The sequence below is a fragment of the Nycticebus coucang genome, chromosome 1 (assembly GCF_027406575.1).
Source record: "Nycticebus coucang isolate mNycCou1 chromosome 1, mNycCou1.pri, whole genome shotgun sequence".
NCBI classification, from domain to species: domain Eukaryota; kingdom Metazoa; phylum Chordata; class Mammalia; order Primates; family Lorisidae; genus Nycticebus; species Nycticebus coucang.
Window position 1 is genome coordinate 31,096,237 of NC_069780.1, and position 23,134 is coordinate 31,119,370.

Consider the following 23,134-nt stretch of genomic DNA (forward strand, 5'->3'; position numbering starts at 1 on the left):
TGAACCGCCTTGGGGAGAGCCTGAGTGGGAATGCGGAGAACTTTGGCCTTTGTCTAGGGCCCCAGTCTGAGCCGCGGAGCCAGATGGAGCTAATAGTGTTTGGCTCTGGGTCACAGGCAGACATTGTGAGCGATCTGCCCTGGCAAGCTCCACCCTCAGGGTCGCAGAGCTAGAATTGGGTGGGAGCTGGTAACCCAGTGACCAAGTAGCCTAAGGGCGGGGTCTGAGCCGCCTTGCAGCCCTAACCCTCGGGGGCAGAGGGAGACCAGTTTTGGCACACAGGGTAAGTGGCTAGCCACTTCAGCAGTGATTCCAGCGACAAGCACTTCCCTGGGAAAGCTTCTGCTCAGCAAATGAACAAGTTCAAAGTGCCTTTTAAGTGGGCTGAAGAGAGATTTAGGGTGTCTACCTGCTGGGGTTTGAGAAACTAGCAGCCTCCAGTCATATCAGAACTGTGATTAACATCTCATACCCCAGAAGACTACGTGTTGCCCTGACAATGTTCAATAACATATACATACTGCTTTGTTTTTGGTTGTGTTTTTTTTTTTTTTTTTTGGTTTGGTTGTTTTGTTTGTTTATTTTGATGTTGTGGACTGTTGTTTTGTTTTTTAAGTTCAACCTTTTCCATACAGATCCTTTTTCTTTCTCAATTTTTCTGGTTTAATTATAATTTCCCATTGCTACCTATTTCAATAATTAGAACTTCATTTTTGTTAGTGTTTCTACCGTTATTATTTGGTTTTCCACCCAATTTTATCCCGTAAAGTTTTCTGTTTGCTTGTTTTGGTTTGATTTATAGCATTTTTGTCTTTCCTCTCTACTTGGTGGAGGTGGGGTACTGTGTCTGATCAGGTTAGCAAAGAGCTGCTGACCTCAAGGGAACCACCCAACTGGGCACCCCCAGAAGGTGGTTTTTTTTAAGGTTGTATCAAAGTACCCTACTGTACACCTATAGTGCTCTGTCTCCCTCTTTCTGTGCCTCTCTTCTTTTTGTCAATGTTCCTTTTACCCACCCCCTCTCCTTTCTCTATTTTTCTTTTTTTTTTCTTATCACTTGGCCCTCCTTTCTTTCATCCCTTTTTTGCTCTTCAACCTTCTCACCCTTCTGGTCCTGTAACCCTTAGTCCACAGGCAGGAGAACTTAAAGAGCAAGAGGAAGTAAAAGGAAAATTAGGGCAAGGAAACAGATAAAAGAAATCACTCATGAGGAAGAATCAGCAGAAAATTCCAGGCAACATGAAGAACCAGTCCAGAACAACCCCGCCAAGGGACCATGAGGTAGCTACTGCAGAGGATTCCACCTATAAAGAAATGTTAGGAATGACAGAAAGGGAATTTAGAATACACATGTTGAAAACAATGAAAGAAATGTTGGAAACAATGAAGGAAACTGCTAATAAAGTGGAAAATAACCAAAAGGAAATCCAAAAACAGAATCAAATAAGAGATGAACGATATGAAGAATATAAAAAGGATATAGCAGAGCTGAAGGAACTGAAACAGTCAATTAGGGAACTTAAAGATGCAATGGAAAGTATCAGCAACAGGTTAGACCATGCAGAAGAAAGAATTTCAGAGGTAGAAGACAAAGTTTTTGAGATAACTCAGATAGTAAAAGAGGCAGAAAAGAAGAGAGAGAAAGCAGAACATTCACTGTCAGAATTATGGGACTTTATGAAGCGTTCCAACATACGAGTTATAGGAATTCCAGAAGGGGAAGAAGAATGCCCCAGAGGAATGGAAGCCATACTAGAGAATATTATAAAAGAAAATTTCCCAAATATCACCAAAGATTCTGACACACTGCTTTCAGAGGGCTATCGGCCCCAGGTCGCCTCAACTCTAACCGAGCTTCTCCAAGACACATTGTGATGAACCTGTCCAAAGTCAAGACAAAAGAAAAGATTCTGCAAGCTGCCAGGAGAAAGCGCCAGTTGACCTACAGGGGCAAATCCATCAGAGTGATCGCAGACTTCTCTAATGAAACTTTCCAAGCAAGAAGACAATGGTCATCTACCTTTAATCTACTTAAAGAGAACAATTTCCAGCCCAGAATTCTGTACCCTGCTAAGCTAAGCTTCAAAATTGACGGAGAAATCAAATCATTTACGGATATACAAACATTGAGGAAATTCGCCACAACAAGACCAGCTCTACAGGAAATACTTCAACCTGTTCTGCACACTGACCACCACAATGGATCAGCAGCAAAGTAAGAACTCAGAAATTAAAGGACAGAACCTAACCTCCACACTGATGCAAAAGATAAAACTAAGCAATGGACTCTCACCAAATAAGACGAATAGAATACTACCACACTTATCAATTATCTCAATAAATGTTAATGGCTTGAATTCCCCACTGAAGAGACATAGATTGGCTGACTGGATTAAAAAACACAAGCCATCCATTTGCTGTCTGCAAGAAACACACCTGGCTTCAAAAGACAAATTAAAACTCCGAGTCAAGGGTTAGAAGACAATTTTTCAGGCAAATGGAATTCAGAAGAAAAGAGGAGTTGCAATCTTATTTTCAGATACATGTGGATTTAAAGCAACTAAAGTCAAAAAAGACAAAGATGGTCACTTTATATTGGTCAAGGGAAAAATACAACAACAAGACATTTCAATTCTAAATATTTATGCACCCAATTTAAATGCTCCCAGATTCTTGAAACAGACCTTACTCAGTCTGAGCAATATGATATCTGATAATACCATAATAACAGGGGACCTTAACACTCCTCTTACAGAGCTGGACAGATCCTCTAAACAGAAATTAAACAAGGATATAAGAGATTTAAATGAGACCCTAGAACAACTGTGCTTGATAGACGCATATAGAACACTCCATCCCAAAGATAAAGAATATACATTCTTCTCATCACCCCATGGAACATTCTCCAAAATTGATCATATCCTGGGACACAAAACAAATATCAACAGAATCAAAAGAATTGAAATTTTACCTTGTATCTTCTCAGACCATAAGGCACTAAAGGTGGAAGTCAACTCTAACAAAAATGCTCGACCCCACCCAAAGGCATGGAAATTAAACAATCTTCTGTTGAATAATAGATGGGTGCAGGAAGAAATAAAACAGGAAATCATTAACTTCCTTGAGCATAACAACAATGAAGACACAAGCTACCAAAACCTGTGGGATACTGCAAAAGCACTTTTGAGAGGAAAATTCATCGCTTTAGATGCCTACATTCGAAAAACAGAAAGAGAGCACATCAACAATCTCACAAGAGATCTTATGGAATTGGAAAAAGAAGAACAATCTAAGCCTAAACACAGTAGAAGAAAAGAAATATCCAAAAATCAAATCAGAGATCAATGAAATTGAAATCAAAAGAATCATTCAGAAAATTAATGAAACAAGGAGTTGGTTTTTTGAAAAAATAAATAAAATAGATAAACCATTGGCCAGACTAACGAGGAATAGAAAAGTAAAATCTCTAGTAACCTCAATCAGAAATGATAAAGGGGAAATAACAACTGATCCCACAGAGATACAAGAGATCATCTCTGAATACTACCAGAAACTCTATGCCCAGAAATTTGACAATGTGAAAGAAATGGATCAATATTTGGAAGCACACCCTCTCCCTAGACTCAGCCAGGAAGAAATAGAGCTCCTGAACAGACCATTTCAAGCACTGAGATCAAAGAAACAATAAAAAATCTTCCAACCAAAAAATGCCCTGGTCCAGATGGCTTCACTCCAGAATTGTATCAAACCTTCAAGGAAGAGCTTATTCCTGTACTGCAGAAATTATTCCAAAAAATTGAGGAAGAAGGAATCTTCCCCAACACATTCTATGAAGCAAACATCACCCTGATACCAAAACCAGGAAAAGACCCAAACAAAAAGGAGAATTTCAGACCAATGTCATTCATGAATATAGATGCAAAAATTCTCAACAAAATCCTAGCCAATAGATTACAGCTTATCATCAAAAAAGTCATTCATCATGATCAAGTAGGCTTCATCCCAGGGATGCAAGGCTGGTTTAACATACGCAAGTCCATAAACGTTATCCACCATATTAACAGAGGCAAAAATAAAGATCACATGATCCTCTCAATAGATGCAGAAAAAGCATTTGATAAAATCCAGCATCCTTTTCTAATTAGAACACTGAAGAGTATAGGCATAGGTGGCACATTTCTAAAACTGATTGAAGCTATCTATGACAAACCCACAGCCAATATTTTACTGAATGGAGTAAAACTGAAAGCTTTTCCTCTTAGAACTGGAACCAGACAAGGTTGTCCTCTGTCACCTTTACTATTCAACGTAGTGCTGGAAGTTCTAGCCAATACAATTAGGCAATACAAGGAAATAAAGGGAATCCAAATGGGAGCAGAGGAGGTCAAACTCTCCCTCTTTGCTGACGACATGATCTTATACTTAGAGAACCCCAAAGACTCAACCACAAGACTCCTAGAAGTTATCAAAAAATACAGTAATGTTTCAGGATATAAAATCAATGTCCACAAGTCAGTAGCCTTTGTGTACACCAATAACAGTCAAGATGAGAAGCTAATTAAGGACACAATTCCCTTCACCATAGTTTCAAAGAAAATGAAATACCTAGGAATATACCTAACGAAGGAGGTGAAGGACCTCTGTAAAGAAAACTATGAACTCCTCAGAAAGGAAATAGCAGAGGATATTAACAAATGGAAGAACATACCATGCTCATGGATGGGAAGAATCAACATTGTTAAAATGTCTATACTTCCCAAAGCAATCTACCTATTCAATGCCATTCCTATCAAAATACCAAGATCGTACTTTCAAGATTTGGAAAAAATGATTCTGCGTTTTGTATGGAACCAGACAAAACCCTGTATAGCTAAGGCAGTTCTCTGTAACAAAAATAAAGCTGGGGGCATCAGCATACCAGATTTTAGTCTGTACTACAAAGCCATAGTGCTCAAGACAGCATGGTACTGGCACAAAAACAGAGACATAGACACTTGGAATCGAATTGAACACCAAGAAATGAAACTAACATCTTACAACCACCTAATCTTTGATAAAACAAACAAGAACATACCTTGGGGGAAAGACTCCCTATTCAATAAATGGTGTTGGGAGAACTGGATGTCTACATGTAAAAGACTGAAACTGGACCCACACCTTTCCCCACTCACAAAAATTGATTCAAGATGGATAAAGGACTTAAATTTAAGGCATGAAACAATAAACATCCTCCAAGAAAGCATAGGAAAAACACTGGAAGATATTGGCCTGGGGAAAGACTTCATGAAGAAGACTGCCATGGCAATTGCAACAACAACAAAAATAAACAAATGGGACTTCATTAAACTGAAAAGCTTCTGTACAGCTAAGGAGACAATAACCAAAGCAAAGAAACAACAACCAAAGCAAAGAAACAACCTACACAATGGGAAAGGATATTTGCATATTTTCAATCAGACAAAAGCTTGATAACTAGGATTTATAGAGATCTCAAATTAATCCACATGAAAAAAGCCAACAATCCCATATATCAATGGGCAAGAGACATGAATAGAACTTTCTCTAAAGACGACAGACGAATGGCTAACACATGAAAAAATGTTCATCATCTCTATATATTAGAGAAATGCAAATCAAAACAACCCTGAGATATCATCTAACCCCAGTGAGAATGGCCCACATCACAAAATCTCAAAACTGCAGATGCTGGCGTGGATGCAGAGAGAAGGGAACACTTTTACACTGCTGGTGGGACTGCAAACTAGTACAACCTTTCTGGAAGGAAGTATGGAGAAACGTCAAAGCACTCAAGCTAGACCTCCCATTTGATCCTGCAATCCCATTACTGGGCATCTACCCAGAAGGAAAAAAATCCTTTTATCATAAGGACACTTGTACTAGACTGTTTATTGCAGCTCAATTTACAATCGCCAAAATGTGGAAACAGCCTAAATGCCCACCAACCCAGGAATGGATTAACAAGCTGTGGTATATGTATACCATGGAATACTATTCAGCCATTAAAAAAAATGGAGACTTTACATCCTTCGTATTAACCTGGATGGACGTGGAAGACATTATTCTTAGTAAAGCATCACAAGAATGGAGAAGCATGAATCCTATGTACTCAATTTTGATATGAGGACAATTAATGACAATTATGGTTATGGGGGGGGAGACAGAAAGAGAGAAGGAGGGAGGGGGGTGGGGCCTTGGTGTGTGTCACACTTTATGGGGGCAAGACATGATTGCAAGAGGGACTTTACCTAACAATTGCAATCAGTGTAACCTGGCTTATTGTACCCTCAATGAATCCCCAACAATAAAAAAAAAGAAAAAAAAAAAAGAAGCATGCTGCAAACAGATTCTTTATTCCAGACTTCTTGAACGGGAATCAAAGGAGGGCATAAAGCTCGTATGTAATTTAAAATAGTTTAATATAGTAAATTGTACATGAACTTCATGTCCACCCTGCATGTGGGAATCAGGGATTGGTATCTTTAATGAACCTCTTAGGTGTAGCTGATATGTAGAAAACACACAACAAAATGTTCTGGGTTTCTTGAATACACTGCATCAAAGGATAAAAAGTGCACAACTATATAATTAGCATATAGAAATAGCAATTCTATTTCCAAATACTAAATTTAAGCAGTCATCTTTAAGTTTTACCTTTAATTCCTGTTGTGATGTGAGGGAAGAAGAAGTTACCAGCATTCGTGTTAAGTTTTCAATTTTCTCATTCTGTACTTTTTGAAGCAAATCTTTTTCTTCCAAAAGTTGGGCTAATTGGTCTTTCTCCATTGCCTGGGCTCGAGTCTCTGAAGAAACCTATAAATTATAATATTGGATAATTAACATAATCCAATTAATGTGATAAATGTAGCTAGATTTTAAAACCTTGATAGTAGCTTAAAAGAATAGGATATTAAATTTCTATGTGAATTTTAATTCTCACTATGAGAATGTCTCAAACATAATAAAATAAAATATCCATTTCTACTCACATATAAGATAATTATGCTGTTAAAATAATTCTATTAATCACCTAAGAATGTAGGAATAACAGGCAGAAGTGATAAAAAAGACTTGAATATCAACAGTAATGGTAAAGATGTTCTCAAAAGATTACCACTTGATATTTTAGTTCATTTTTAAAAAAGATCACTAACATGCAACATTTTTATAAAATAAGGAACCATGATGATTAAAACATACAAAAATGGTAGGTGATTATGCTTATTATTAGATTGCTATCTGAGGGTTAAAGAGGAACTCAGGAATGGGTGGCGCCTGTGGTTCAAGGAGTAGGGCACCAGCCCCATATACTGGAGGTGGCGGGTACTGGGTTCAAACCGAGCTCCGGCCAAAAAACTGCAAAAAAAAAGGAACTCAGGATTATATGAGAATATATGAGGTGTTTGTAAATAACTGTACTCATGATCTCTTTTTAATGTAATTCATGTTTGTGAAATTTTTAAATATCTCTACTTGGCCCATTTCATAATCTCAGATTTTGTGCTTTGAAAATGAAAAACAAAGTCTAAAATTATTTAAAAAACCAAAATCTTATAGTTTGGAGTAAATTAAAATTTTCTGTTTAACTTCTTGTATGTCCACATAATCCTGTCATATGACCTGGGAATTCTTCCAGCCAGGGGAAAATGTTTAAGTTTCAAAAAACATAATTACAGATATTTGGGTAATATAAGAGTTTCAATTAGCACATTATTTGGCAGTAAGACAGTATGAACATGTGCACAAAACTGAGAGATATGATCGACAATTTACCACCAAGTCTTCATTTTTCCTGGGGGTAAATCACAGTTTTTTTTTTTGTTTTGTTTTGTTTTTTTAATTAAATCATAGCTGTGTACATTAATGCATTTATGGGGTACAATGCGCTGGTTTTATATACAATTGGAAATACTTATAACAAACTGGTTAACATAGCCTTTACCTCACTTTCTTTTTTTTTTTTTTTTTGTAGAGACAGAGTCTCACTTTATGGCCCTTGGTAGAGTGCCGTGGCCTCACACAGCTCACAGCAACCTCCAACTCCTGGGCTTAAGCAATTCTCTTGCCTCAGCCTCCCGAGTAGCTGGGACTACAGGCGCCCGCCACAACGCCCGGCTATTTTTTGGTTGCAGTTTGGCCGGGGCTGGGTTTGAACCCACCACCCTTGGTATATGGGGCCGGCACCTTACCAACTGAGCCACAGGCGCTGTCCCACCTCACTTTCTTAATTATTGTGTTAAGACGTTATTATACTCTACACTTAGTTGATTTGACATGTACCTTTGTAAAATGCACCATAGGTGTGGTCCCACCAATTACCCTCCCTCCATCTATCCTCCCCCCTCCCCTCCTCCTCCTTTTCCCCTTTCACCTTGGGCTATAGTTGGGTTATAGCTTTCATATGCAAGTGTGGGTAATTATATATTGGTTTTATAGTACAGCTGAGTACATTGGATACTTTTTCTTCCATTCTTGACATAGTTTACTAAGAAGAATATGTTCCAGCTCCATCCACATAAACATAAAAGAGGTAAAGTCTCCATTTTTTAAGGCTGCATAATATTCCATGGTGTACATACACCACAATTTATTAATCCATTTGTGGGTCAATTAAAAACTGTTTTAAGCTTAAATTGTAGCTTAAACTCAGATATTCAGGAATTGAGAGTCTGAGCAGAGCATTTGGGCAGATGTCCATTCTATATTCGTTTCTCCTCTTTACTGAAATTAATGGTTCATACACACCTCCTCCAGTTGTTTTTTAAGATCCATTATTTCTTTTCTATATCTCTTCAGCAGAGCTTCATCACTTGATACCTCATTAACATAAGGAGTATTCTTCATGTACTTAGCAGTGCTGGCGAACTGGAGGAAAAAAAATAAAACCCAAAGTGCTAAATGCTTCAATGCTAAAAAAAATTCTAACTTAATAATATTTAGGCTTCATATACTTAAGTGTCTTAAAAGAAAGCAAGCCAACACTCTTTTTAGTTGGCTTAATACTTCTGAACACAGGAAAAATTACAAGTCTTTATAACAATGGTCGGTAACATACCCTGGCTAATAGTCTTCAGGAGAACAGAAAAGGATATTTTGAAGACAAGTACTAATAGGGCACCTCCAAAATCAGCTTACTGGAATCCCATTTACCCTTCAAGGTCAACTGCAATGCTTTCTCTACACTGTGGTTTTGTTCCAGCTAAAAGTTCTCTCCTGCCTTTTAAGTCTAAGCTACTTATCACCCACTTAACTGTCAGTCCAAGGCAATCACGTTGGAAGACAAATGTCATCAGCCTTGTCACAGAATTCATAAATAGGACTCTGTTTTCTAGCTCTGTACCTCTGTTACTACCCTTGGTCCAGTGCTCAACAGTTAAAGCAATGCTTCTCAGAATGAGTACAGCACACGTAATTCTAAGTGAGTACATGAAATAACATGAAATAACATCAAATCCTTCTTTGAGAAAGCTATTCTACTGACATTTCTCATTTCTTCTTTCCTTTTTAAAACAGTAAATACAGGCCTTAGGCTTAGGGCAAGAAAGGCAACAGCTAGATGGCAGGAATTTAAGAATTATTTTGTTATACATGCACAATTTTTTTTTTGTTACATTCTATTTGTGGCAAGTAATAGTTGTTTTTCACTAATAGGACTAAGAAAAGTTTTCTTTTATAATAAATTAAATATGAAAAATGACACATTTAAAGAAAAATATCAAGTCAATTTCAGTAGAATAGTACTAGATGTGGCAAACTTGTGGTGGTAAGAACAAAGGATTTAAAACTGGGAAAATTAAATTAAAAAATAACCTATGCCTAATTTCAGTGATTATTTTCTTGTTGAAGTTCATCTTCCCCCATATTAATTTGAAATAAAAATCAAACTCACCTGAAGAGTTGTAAGGGTTTCATCAAACGACACCGGAGTAACCGTGCAGATAATACGTGTTTTGGCGTTCCCTCCCAGGGAATTCTGGAGAATTCGTGTTAATTTGCTATCTCGATAATTTATGAAACCGCTGAGCAAAACAGAATTTAGGAAGAAAAAGATTTAAGAACTTTTATATAACAAAAGAAGATAGTTTCTTTGTGCAGAACACTTAAATCAGTCATAGTTTTAAAGATTAATTCTTTACAGGGTCTGCGAGACAGATTGAAACTAACATCTGAAAAGATTTAAAAACAGAAAGAATTAAAAAAGCTTTTAACACATGGAAGAAATCAATACACTTGTTTGTCACCAAAATATCAAAATTTTCAATCTAATGAGAAATATAAGTATTAATTGGAAAGTGCACAAGGGGACAGACTTACCCAACTTGTCCATCACTAAGTTTCTTGATTACTTGTCCCAAAATAAATAAGCTTCGATTTATATTACAGCCTTCCTTGAGTCGCACACCTGCATTTGTTAAACAAATATGAAAACCAAGATGATCCTTTTTAGATGATGAACTTATTTATCAGTACGATTTGAGATAAACTAGAAATTAAAGGGTGAGATGCTTTGTATTAGACCGGAGCCCACTTAAATATCGCAGGTAGGAGGAGCTCTCTTCCTACTGCTATCATCTATTACATAAATCAGAAAGGTTATCATCCGAGAGAAACAATAAACAGAAAAATGAAAAGGGAAAAAGGAAAAGAATGAGGGATAAATACAGAAAAATGAAAAGGGAAAAAGGAAAAGAATGAGGGATAAATATCCTATTTCTGAAAGAGCTCCTCTGTCACTTCAGTTCATATCTATTTTTTTAACCTCTAAATTAAAAGCAACCATGGACTTATAACAAATTAGTTTCTAATTCCTTATTTTTTAGTTGTTAATGTGCTTATATGGTTCAAAAAGAAAAAAAAAAAGCAACTCTATAAAAGCTCCCTTCCACTTTTATCTCTCATTCAACCAGTTTGTCTCTCTACCAGGAAACCAGATACTCCAGAGATATTTAAAAATACAAGTCCATATATTCATTACCTCTCTTCCTTATTTACACAAATGCTAGCAGTCTACACACATTACTTTGCACTGTTTTTCTTTATTTAGTAACATATATTGGAAAAATTTCCATTTTCAGTAAGCATTGGCCTTTTCCATTCTTTTTTATAAGAATGGAATTCCATTGTATACACACATCAAAATTTATTTATCCTGCCTCCTGTTAAGGGAAAAATACTAGAAGAACTAATTTTGAATAGATGTTATTTCACAGATGCATTAGTTAACTATTGCTGTTATATTGCTACTTAACAAATTAGCTAAAACAAAGCATTTATTTCTTGTTCACAGATCTGGAGACAGACTAGTTTGGTGGATGTAGGGCAGGCTCAGTTGAGTGGCTCCACCCATGAGCTCGGCTTTGCTGCACAAATCTCATCCTCACTGGATCAGCAGCTCTCCTCAGGGCACAAGGCAAGAGTACAGTTGTGAGTTAAACCATTTAATACGAACTACTCATTCATATTCTTTGCCCAGTTTTCTGTTTAAGATTACGTACTTTGTGTCATAGTTAGGTCTTTCCCACTGTAAGATGAATTCCAATCATTCTTGTGATTCTTTTTAGATGGTGACTTCTTTGGGCATTTATAATGCATTCCTTGGTGTAGCATATGATGTATAAATCCAATCTTTTTTTTTGTTTTCAAATGGCTATCAACTCATGAATAAGCTGTCTTTTCCTCATGAATTTGACAGATCACATTTATTATACTTTAAGTTATGTATGTATTTGGGACTCTTGGCCTTTCTATTCTGTTTCACTGGGCTGACAGTTCACACTGTTTTAATTACTATGATAGTATAATGTTTCCCTATTCTGTAGGGTTAAATTCTACTTTCTGAATTTTCTTGGCTAGTCTTGTCTCTTTTTAATTTCCCATACAAATTTTAAAATCACCTTAACAACACAAAAATTTTATTTTATTTTTATTAGGATTGTGTTAAATCTACAAATTAACAGAGAGAGGCTATAAATCTTTATGATTTTGAATATTCTCATCAAAGTATGCTTTTCCATATTTTTAAGTGTTTGCATCCTTCATAAAGATTTAAGTTTTATGTCAGTTTCATGCAAACTGTTTCTTCCTAGATAGTACATCTTTTGAGTCATTCCTGTAAATGGAGTCTTTTTGTCTATTAGATATCACAATGGTTTTTGTTTCTATTATGAGTTATTAATATCTGTATATTAATTTTGTACCCCACTATCTTTTTCAATCTCTGTATTAATTTTGAAACTTTAGATGATTCTTGCATGGGCTTTCCAACTATACAATCTTATCACTTGTATGATTTTAGTTTTTTAACTGATGCTATAGTAGTCCAAAGCAAATAATTAGCCAGCTAGAAATACTAATTTTTATGTTAAAGACTTTTATCAGGGGGTGGCGCCTGTGGCTCAGTGAGTAGGGCGCCGGTCCCATATGCCGGAGGTGGTGGGTTCAAACCCAGCCCCGGCCAAAAAAAAAAAAAAAAGACTTTTATCGGAAAATAATTCCTATTTTTATTACTTTATCAGTTTCTAAAAATGTCTGGTGCTATTACTTATCCTAAAAAAACAGGAAGACATCAAGACCAAAATACTTCTTTGATTGGATTAGACTTGAAAAATTAAAATAAAGGATGCCCAGTTAAATTTAAATTCCAGATAAACAATGAATAATATTTTAGTATTAAACATATCTCACACAATATTTGGTGGGCTCTTAATACATTTGCTATTTTTTATTACCCTAATACCACTTGGGTAGAAATACTTAATATTAAAATATTCCTTGACTATTATAAATTTAAATTTAACTGGGTATCCTGTAAAAAAAAAAAAAACAAAACTAATGTATTTCATGAGTTTTTATTACCTTCAGCTCCTGTTTGAGCCGCTCTTTCACTGCCTGCAAGGTCAACCAAATTCTGTAAGACAGATGACAATAAATCTTTAGGCAAAGTATTTTGAAACAATAAAATCCAAACTACCAAAAGAACATTTAAATACATGGCATATCTGAATATCCCATCTGTATCTTTGTCTCCCATCTCACTGTTTAGGCATTCCCTTTTCTCTCTGAGTCAAGCTATTCTCTACCTGTTACTTCTTTCTGTATAATACAATCTCTATAATGCTACCAGTGTAGATTCTGTTTCCTATGAAGTCCAAAACGTTGCCTGGTGAATGATTTTTCACAATCTGGCACTTCCATTGCTCCAGTTTTGTATCTATTCATCCCTTACTCTTAAACTCCTAGCTGAACTACTCAATATTCTTCAACACCTCCCCCGCATATTTCTATAAGTACCAGCTTTTTGCTGTTCCCTTTGTTCAGTTAGTTCTCATATTCTCTTGTACTCTTACTCTTTATATAAAAGGGCAAATATTACCTCCTCAAGATAGCTGTGCATATTTTATCCTTCCCCTACACCTTAAATGAATTGCTCCTTCAAGTGCATATCCAGAACTCTTAAAAAATACCTATAGATTTATCTATGGACATTGTAACTACACTGTAGCATCTTTAAAAGCAAGGACCTTTCTTTCATTTCACAAGTATTACTGAAAAAAAAGTGACTGTTTATCATGCTCGGTGGATTAGGTACTGGGGATACAGCAATGAACCAAACAAATAAGGTCTCTGCTGTCAAGTTTACACTCTACACACAAAGGTTGGTAGAGAAGGGGGAAAAAGACAAATAACAAAACACACTGTGATGAGTTTAACAGAGGCAATTTAAATATAGAGTTGGAAGAGGGTAGAGAGAGGGACCAGGTAGATTTGCTGGCTTGGGTGACAGGGAAGACCTGTCATTAAGCTAAGATCTAAATGACAGAGAAGAGGGGGCGAGACATGAAAAGATCAAGGGAAATTGTAGTCTAAAGTACGAACTGCCAGCATTCTTGGTCCCAAAGCAGAATGTGCATGGTGTGTTCAAAAAAAAAAAAAGAAAGGGAAGTATGGGACAACTGGCAAAGTGAAGATAAGATAGGGAAGAGAAGAAGTTAGGGGTCAGATTATGCAGGGCTTTGTACATAAGATTAAGAACTGTGAATTTTATAAATGCATTGGGAAGCCATTGGAGGCTTTACACAAGACAGTAACACAATTTGACTCAACTTTCTAAAGGTCCACTGTGGCCTCAGGGTGGAGGATGGATTGAAGAGGTCCAGAATGCACGAATAGCAGTAGGCAGCCCCATCAGGAGGCTGGGGCAGCAACCCAAGTGAGAGGTGACAGTGGTTTGAGCTAGGGAAACTACCTGTGAGTCAGTGGAGTTATGTTTTATTTATTCTTTTAATCTTAGAGCCCAGCACCGTGCTTAGAACATGATACAAGTTCAGTAAGTATGCTGAATGCGTTACAAGAAAATCAGAGACCAAGCTGGTGGCTCACACTGGTAATCCTAGCACTTTGGGAAGCTAAGGTGAGAGGATGCTTGAGGACAGAGCTAAGAGAAACTGAATATTGTCATCCCACCAAGGCCAGGAGACAACCAGAAAAGGGCTGCCAAGAGCCAGAAGATGACTCTTAGGAGAGGACTTCTTTCCAAGAAGATTCTTACAGTAAGTGGGTAGAAAAGAGGGTTGGACCACATGGACCACAAATAATGAGCACCAAGAAGTATGAGCCCAGTATGAGAAAAATTGCCAGATAGATCACTGATGATGCCGAGTATTAAAGCTAAGTTATTAAAAGAAAAGTTAAGGAATAGAGAAATATCACAAGCCAGGGTTGGAAAATAAAATAGTCTATTTTTTTACTGTTAAATTAAAACAAGATTAAACACTTAATATAAAAAGATTAAAGATTAAAATAAATTATACAGGCAATTTCCAAGTTACAAATATCTGACTCACAGAGGCTATTACTGTAAGTCCCCATGTTACAAATATTCAACCAAGGTGCAACTCGGACTTACAAATGGAAGATACTGTTTAGGTAATAGGTGAATATATCTGTTCTAACTTACATACAAATTCAACTAAGGACAAACCTACAGAACCTATCTTGTTCGTAACCTGGGGACTGCCTGTATACTTTTATAGCAAAAAACTAAGATGAGGTGAGGAATGGACATTTAATTAAGAATCTGATTTTATAAAATATGAAGAGGAATAGACATATTATTACTTTTTTTCCCTTAAGTTTTCAAATCAAACAGGGTAATTACAAATCATATCCATGTCAAGCTACATAATTGAGGCCCTGAAGATACAGAAAAATGCAATGTAGGTAAAGGAGAGGAAAGGAGTAAGAAAGATGGCAATAATGCGGTGCAGCAAGACGGAAACGGGAGTTTACTCATGTGCAAGGAGGAGTGTTGGTGTAATGCTCATTTCACTTAGCCAACAAATATGGATTGAACATAAAGTACGTACAATGTGTTTGGGTTACAAAGATGAATGTAGTTATCACCCTTCCCTTCAAGAGGTTTATAGTTTAAAACACTGTGTTTATAATACAAAATATATTTTCTTATTATACTTAAGAAAAACCTTTAATAATGTGATTTACTTTTTAACCATCCCACCTAGATGTTTGTTGATGATACAAATCTAAATTATATTGGCTGAGATTAAAAAAATCCCTATTTCTGGCTTGGTGCCCATAGCTCAGAGTTTTGGGTGCCAGCCACATGCACCAGGGCTGGTGGGTTAGAACTCAGCCTGAGCCTGCTAATACAAACAAACAAACAAACAAACAAAAAAATCCCGATTTCTAAAAGTACTTAAACTTTTAAAAGTATACAGAAAAAAATGCTACTTCATTAGTGGCTAGAGAAAGCCTCGAATCCTATAGTTCTTTTATCTAACTTTTAGGAGATGACAGTCATGACATAACAGGAAGACAGATCCTATGAATTTTTTCTACCACATTTCAGCTAGTATTTTGATGCTACTGATAAGATGAAACTGCCAATGTATAGAACCCCCTCCACACCCCCAATTTAGTTGGGGTAATAGTTCATATTAAACCAAATACCCAGCAGCTAAATTAAATTTTGTTTTGGCACTGTACTTTATCCTTGTTCATTAATACTCACCAAATGGGAGACTTTGACTGATCCTTCACAATTAGAAGGCTCCCCCTTCTCTCTGCTTTCCAAAATCTAGATAGAATAAGAAACTTGTATAAAAATAAATAAAAAATAAAGTATCATAAAATAAGAAGAGGGGGCATATCCAGTCTAATATTCTGGGGTCAAAATAAAACCCTACTGTTAGATGCTGTAAAAGAGAGAGAGAGAGAATGAATATTACCTACCATCCTAAAAATTGTATGAGAACGACTGCTTCTCTGATTCATTTTTGTTATTCCATAATGTCTATTCTCTACAAAACAAAGAGTTGTATTTCAGCTGGATAGATATTAAAATCCAAAGAGAAAACCAATATTTTATTTTAACTTAATGATTATGACTTAACTTATGATTTGAGGCCTAAACACACTTGACTGAAAAGATAGTTTTCATAAATGTTTTAAAGAAATACAGCATAAAATCTTACTTTCTCCCTTTGTTATCCATTTCAAAGCCATTTCTGATGTATAAACAACTTCTTCTGTGAGATCAGCAACATATACATTCCTCTGAAATAAGTTTAATTATGGGAAAATTAAAGAAACAGAAATTGCTGAAAAGTTCGCTTTTTAAAAAGGTACAAAGTATTACAGAATTCATTCGTGGAAGTTAAAAGTGGAAAATGGAATCCTCATTCTATAAGCATATGACAAGCAACTCCATAAATACTTACAGTTTATTTTCTGTACTTAAGCACACCAAATTCTAACTTGATACTTCTATGCTGCTACCTTTAGGCACTTAAACCAAAATATTAGCACTATCAGTATTTAAAACTATGCATATTATTTAAAAGATGAATTTGTATAAATACTTCCAACAAAAAAAAGAAAGAAACAGAGATATTTTAAAAATTAAAGGTAAACAATAATCCCCATAAGTCAACTGCAAAACCACCTTAACTGTTACTCACATTGACATCTTCTCGAATTACTAAAGGTTTCATTTTTTGTGTGCCACAGAATAAATCTGTAATAGTTTCATTGTATATTTCCATGTAAGACACACGCAAGAGAAATTCCCTATCAGGAAACTGGAAGAAAAATAATATGTAAAACATCAGAAAGCATCCAATTATAAAAATCTAATATTCTGTGTTTATGTGCTTATATATATATCAAAGAAGTTATGCTTGTAAAACAAAACCCAGGATTCTACATTTGCAATAAACACAAAAATATAAAAGTGTTGTTCCAGAAATAAAAAAAAAATTAAAGTATTATAAAATTAGAAGAGGGAGGCACCCAGTGCAACCCTCCAGGCTCAAAATAAAACCCTACAATCAGATGTTCTTAATGGAAACGCTCATTTAAAACTAACTTTTAACTAATTAGGTTGCCTACTCCGGCCTCCCGTTTCCCTTCTCCTTTACCTACATCCACTTGTTATTGTTCTTTATAATCACAAAAGCAGTGTGGAGCAAACCATTCTGATAAGATTTTCCTGTTCAATTTTTAATAGAGATGGGGTCTCACTTTGCTCAGGCTTGTCTAGAACTCCTGAGCTCAGGCGATCTACCCACCACACCTGGCCAGTTGTTGTAAGAAGGGGTGTAGGGATACATTGCCCAAGCTAGGCTCTAACTCTTGCCCTCAAGGGATTCTTCCACCTCATTCTCCCAGAGTGCTACATGTATGAGCCACTGTGCATAGCCAGTTGTTTAATGACTACTTTCAGTTGACAGTACTATTATTGCAGGATTCAAGGGAAAGAATGAAAGATCTTTAAGTTTTATGTGTAAGTCTATGGGGACAGAAGTGAATCAATGCTATGCCTGTCTTCTTTCCCCATGGATAATCAAGAGATAACTATAAATCTACTTCCTTTTATTATTATAAGAGAAGAACACCATTAAGTTTTTAATCATTGCTTTTACATACATATATGTACACGCACACACACATACACATGTGAACAAATATAAGAAATTCAGCTATTTACCTTCTTAACTTTTTGGAAAATGTCATGAATTGCCCTGGGAATAACACCCAAGTAATCTTCCGAACCCATCATAGTATATGTTTTCCCTGAAGCAGTCTGCCCGTAGGCAAATATAGTCCCTACAGAAACAAAGTACATACAGATTAAAAATGAATCTGCATTGGTTAAAACTACCCACTGAACCTTTTTTTTTTTTTTTTTTTAGAGACAGAGTCTTACTTTCTTGCCCTTGGTAGAGTGCTGTGGCATAGCTCACAGCAACCTCCAACTCCTGGGCTTAGGCAATTCTCTGGCCTCAGCCTCCGGAGTAGCTGGGACTACAGGCGCCTGCCGCAATGCCAGGCTATTTTTTTGTTGCAGTTTGGCTGGGGCAGGTTTGAACCCACCACCCTCAATAATATGGGGCCCGCGTCCTACCCATTGAGCCACAGCTGCCGTCCAGTGGGTAAAACTATCAATGCTTGAACAGACACCCCAGACTAAAATGTTTCTGTAGCATTGAGTGAATACAAACCATTGTAGCCTTGAATGGCAGAATCGATGATTGGTGCTGCTATTTCTTCATAGACATTTTTAGTTGTTTCATTACCATGAAAGACACGATCTATAAAAATAACAACACAGAAGTTAAACCAAGTTTTCATTCTGAATTAGCCTAAAGAAATAAGATTGTCAATCTAGGATAATAAAATATTTAAGAGACTATTTTCTTCAATTTTTTTGTCCTTTGAAAAAGCCCCTCAATGAGGCAAAATGTGTTGGTCCTTATAGACAAAAAATATACTACAAGTCAATGATCCTATGTGATTTTATGAGGCAATAGGGCATAGTGCTTGGACACGCGGGTCTGGAATTTGTCTGTATGGAAATTATATAACGGATAATAACTGTGTTTTAAATATCAATTTATTATCTTATACATAATGAATAAACAACTTTTTGTTTCCACTGAAGCAGATTATAGAAGGCTTTGATTGTAACAAATCTAGTTTTAGTATTAGTAGAAAACCTTTTGTACTCTTAATAGTAAAAGGATAACAAGCTAATTGTTGATGCTATTATATGCTTACCAAAATTGAAGGATTTACTTCCATCAACTTGATAAATGGCATTATTGTCAGTTTTCCAAAAAACTTGAGCAGTTTCTCCAAGTGCTTCTTCTCTAAAAGAATAATACTGCGTTTTAGCATAATTGGTCCTAAACATTATGTTACAGGAAGGATAATTTTAAGATTTCACCTTCTGAAAAATATTTTATTTTATTCTGAGACAAGGTCTTGTTCTGTTGCTGGGGCTAGAGTGCAGCAGCACAGTCACAGCTCACTGTAACCCCCAACTCCTGAGCTAAGGGGATCTCTTGGTTCAGCCTTCCATGTAGATATGACTACAGGCCCATGCCACCATGCTTAGCTAAGTTTTGTTATTTGTTGTAAGGAGGAGGGGTTAGGGATACATTGCCCATGTTAGTCTCTAACTCTTGCCCTCAAGGGATCCTTCCACCTCATTCTCCACCGTGCTATGATTACAGGTGTGAGCCACCACGCCTGGCTGAAGAATATTTTACAAGATAGTAGTAACATGTCACGTTTAAGAGAAAGATGAAAAATCTAGTCTTGAGAATTCAACTCTCTTAAATGGGATTTCAGTGACCTTCTGCCCTGTTTTCCTTGTGAAATCCTTCATTCACTCCTTGACCCAACACTGGCAGCTGAGGGGACAGATTTATAATGCAACCTATTACGTCCCTCTTGTTTTAAACCCTGGAAAACCTTTTGGAAACTTATGAAATTCTTAACATGGCACATGAGACCTGAACCATGTCATTTCTCTCTCCATTCTCCTTGTCCTCTAAATTTCTATGTAAACCCTAACCTCCACTTGAAGTTCTTGTGAAAAGGTCAGATTTAGCCTCTCTGTGTCTGGAATATCCTGGCCCTCCTTTCCATTAAGTAACTTACCTATTCTTTCACTCATGAAAATTGTCAAGACTTCCCGACAGCAGCTTACCCCACCCAAAGTATCCCCTCTCTTATACCCTATAACTTTAGCAAACATTCTCCATCTGCCCATCATAACACTTGTCAAAAACTATTATAAGGGTTTCTTTATGTACATGTAAATGTCTTCTAATGCACTAGCTAAGGAGCTAATTAAAAACAGAAAATCCCAGATCTTGATATCCTCTTTTGTTAAACGCTGTGTTCAATAAAATTTTCTGAGGGCCAGAGGTTAGTGAAACAAAATGACTTCGTTTATTACCCTTCCTGTTTTTCCCTATAGCATTTATTACTTACATATCATCCCTTAACATTCTATATTTTTAACTTTATTTTCTGTCTCTCCACTAAAGTGGAAGATCCATAGGGCAACGATGGTAGGGTCTGATAGCAAACTAATTCTGGGCTAAAATCAATCTATTCATCTTAGATAAAAACTTGCAGAACGAATGAATGGATGAAGTCTTGAGTGCCCATTACATACAACGCCACAAGACAAACTAATCTTTGCCCTCAGTGATTTTGAAGACAGCCAGGAAGACACTCTCCGACATGACATTTTCAGAATGGGTAGGGAGGCACAGACGCCGGAAAGGCAGTGCCTCGCAGAGGTGAAGGTCTTTAACGTCAGCAAGCCTGTGTTAGCAGATTTAAGTGAACTCGCTGCTGGAAAGTATCTTCTAGACTTCGGATCCTTCCCTGTCACTTCACAGGCAAAGAAACTGTGCCCCAAAGCTGGTAAGCGCCAAGTTACTAGGCAGCGCAGCCAGGAAGCAGCAGCTGGGAAAGGCCAGGGGACTCACCCCTCTGGCTCCGGTCCGCGCCGCCGGCTGCCGTGGGCACCGGCTACGGTCTAGTCCACTTACCTGCTGTTGAGCGGGCGGACTCGCACGCAGACAGCCACCGCTCCCTCCTCTGCCATCCTTTGTGGGTCCCAGAAAAATGACCCAGAACCTCCGCCGCCAGCGCTCCAGACTCAAGGGCAGCCCCCGCCTTCAAGTTTAAAATTTCCCAAACGCCGCGTATGATTGGACCAACGTCTCGTGACGTCACGGGACATTCCATTGTGGTGCTGTGTGACGGGGGCGCCATGGCGCGTCCATCAGGAGGGGGATTTAAGGTCTGTTGGAGAGAAGGAGAGGGCGCTGAGGGAGGGGACACAGAGTTGACAGCAGTTGTCTTGGTGATAGGGTATTGCTACTTGCTAAAAGCCACCGAACCCTCTCATCCATCTCACCCTAAAAGATTTTGTAGTCTGTAGATTTGCAATCTGTAGAAGAAACAAGGCAGGGATACGTAATTTTTCACTAAACACAGTTCGATTTTTTAAAAAACACACTAATGAAGAAAGACAAACCTGTCAAATGAAACAGTGAAACTCACTGACCAGTCTACAAACGTTAAGAAGTTCGTTGCACTTCTTAGAAACTGTTGAGTTTAGGTTCTTTCTTCCTTCCCTTTCTTTTCTTTTTTTACTTTCATTTCTTCCTTTGAAGAATAATTTTGCCAGATATAGAATTCTGGGTTCGTGGGGTTTTTTTTTTGTTTCAATACTTTAAATATTTCACTCCACTCATTTTTGCTTGTATGGTTTCTAACAAGTAGTTATCTGTAAATCTTTCCTTCTTTTTTAGAAAAAGAAATTTTTTTTTAACTAGACATGGGGGTCGCTGTGGTGCCCAGGCTGGTCTCAAACTCCTGGTCTCCAGTATCTTCCCACCTTGGGCTTCCAAAGTGCTGGGATTACAGGGCACCAGCCACTGCACCTGCCTGGCCTGGCAGTTTCTTGAATGCTGTACAGGCTTCCTCTTAGGGCAGGTGTGTTCAACCCTTTGGCTTCTCTGGGCCATGTTGGAAGAAGAGTTGTCTTGGGCCATACACTAACAAATGCACAGACACTAAGGCCAAAAGCTGATAAGCAAAAAAAGGGTCCATACAGAATTTTTATACCAGTAAGAATTCATGTAATAATTCTAACATGCTGCACTCATTCAGAGAGTCTCTTAAAATTGAAGAGCAAGCCCCAAGTTTGTGCTCAGTAATACAGAAAATATACATATCTAAGTAATAGAAAGTCTTTTTTGATATTTTTTATTATAGAAGTAAAAGTGGGCAACATAAAAGTGTTGGGATATGTGACACTGTATTTGAGAAAATAATGTATTAATAGCTGGTTTGATGAAAGTACTTGCAATTGTCTGAGTTCTCAAGATGTTCATAAGGTATTTTGGTTCTAATTTTACTCTTAATATACTTCATTCTTGAAAATAGTTGCTCACAAATGTAGGGGCTGCCAAAAAGATGTTACTGTGAAGCAAGGGATATTTGTCTCAGGAAAGTTGGAATCTGTAAAAGTCCAGTAAAGAGACGTCTTCAAAATTTTCTAATATCTAAAGTTAAATATCTAATCACAGCTCTATACATTCCATTTGAAAATTGGCTGGTAAATATTTATGTCAACTGAAAATAGAGTTGCAAATGCACCAAAATATTATGTGTATTCCAAGAAATCTTAAAATCTGTTTTCAAATTGTATCAAATCAAAAAGCAAGGCTGAGTATTTTTCGGTATTTATAGCACTATGGTTAGCCAATGTGCCAAAATGCATAAAATTGTATGCCTTAATTTGAGAGTACCATAATTTCAATTTTGTTTGGAATGCTGTAATGGTTTGAAACATTGTATTGATAAGTTGGTTTTCACCATGAAGACACATGTTTCACTAATTTAAATGAGTGATTAAATACACTAAAAATGCCAAATCTATAAGCCAGTTTTCATTATATGACTCTGGCACAAATTTGGTTTTTGATACCAAATTTTGGTCTTGATAACATGTTGCAAATCCTAAAATCTTTTCAGCATTTGTCCTTGACTTAGCTAGCTTACTTCCAAAAAGTAAATGATATCATCATCGGTATTAATACTTTCAAGGAATCCCTGGAGTTCACAATGATTCAATCCCTTGACCCTTATGAAATTCACTGTTTTGTTGGCTGCTGGTTTGACGTTACCCAGTTTTAAAGCTTTCATGCATTAATTTTGTTGATGTACTATACAATTATACTTCATCAAATGTGAGTTTGGGATGCAATTGTATTGTCTTCTACTA

The 23,134-nt window shown here is 36.8% G+C and overlaps 1 protein-coding gene across 1 annotated transcript in view; it reads right to left on the reverse strand.

Annotated features, from left to right (window-relative positions):
- CENPE (centromere protein E) overlaps positions 1-20,986 on the reverse strand; it is a 102,501-nt gene extending 81,515 nt beyond the window's left edge. The window contains exons 1-13 of the mRNA XM_053597356.1: positions 20,889-20,986; positions 19,096-19,187; positions 18,540-18,629; positions 18,026-18,144; positions 16,998-17,117; positions 16,512-16,593; positions 16,270-16,337; positions 16,049-16,114; positions 12,874-12,925; positions 10,333-10,420; positions 9,908-10,037; positions 8,764-8,883; positions 6,673-6,831 (exon numbers count right to left, since the gene is read on the reverse strand). Coding sequence (XP_053453331.1) covers positions 6,673-6,831; positions 8,764-8,883; positions 9,908-10,037; positions 10,333-10,420; positions 12,874-12,925; positions 16,049-16,114; positions 16,270-16,337; positions 16,512-16,593; positions 16,998-17,117; positions 18,026-18,144; positions 18,540-18,629; positions 19,096-19,187; positions 20,889-20,944 — 1,242 coding nt within the window. The 5' untranslated portion in view covers positions 20,945-20,986. The remainder of the gene's footprint in view (positions 1-6,672; positions 6,832-8,763; positions 8,884-9,907; positions 10,038-10,332; positions 10,421-12,873; positions 12,926-16,048; positions 16,115-16,269; positions 16,338-16,511; positions 16,594-16,997; positions 17,118-18,025; positions 18,145-18,539; positions 18,630-19,095; positions 19,188-20,888) is intronic.
- Positions 20,987-23,134: the final 2,148 nt, after the last annotated feature.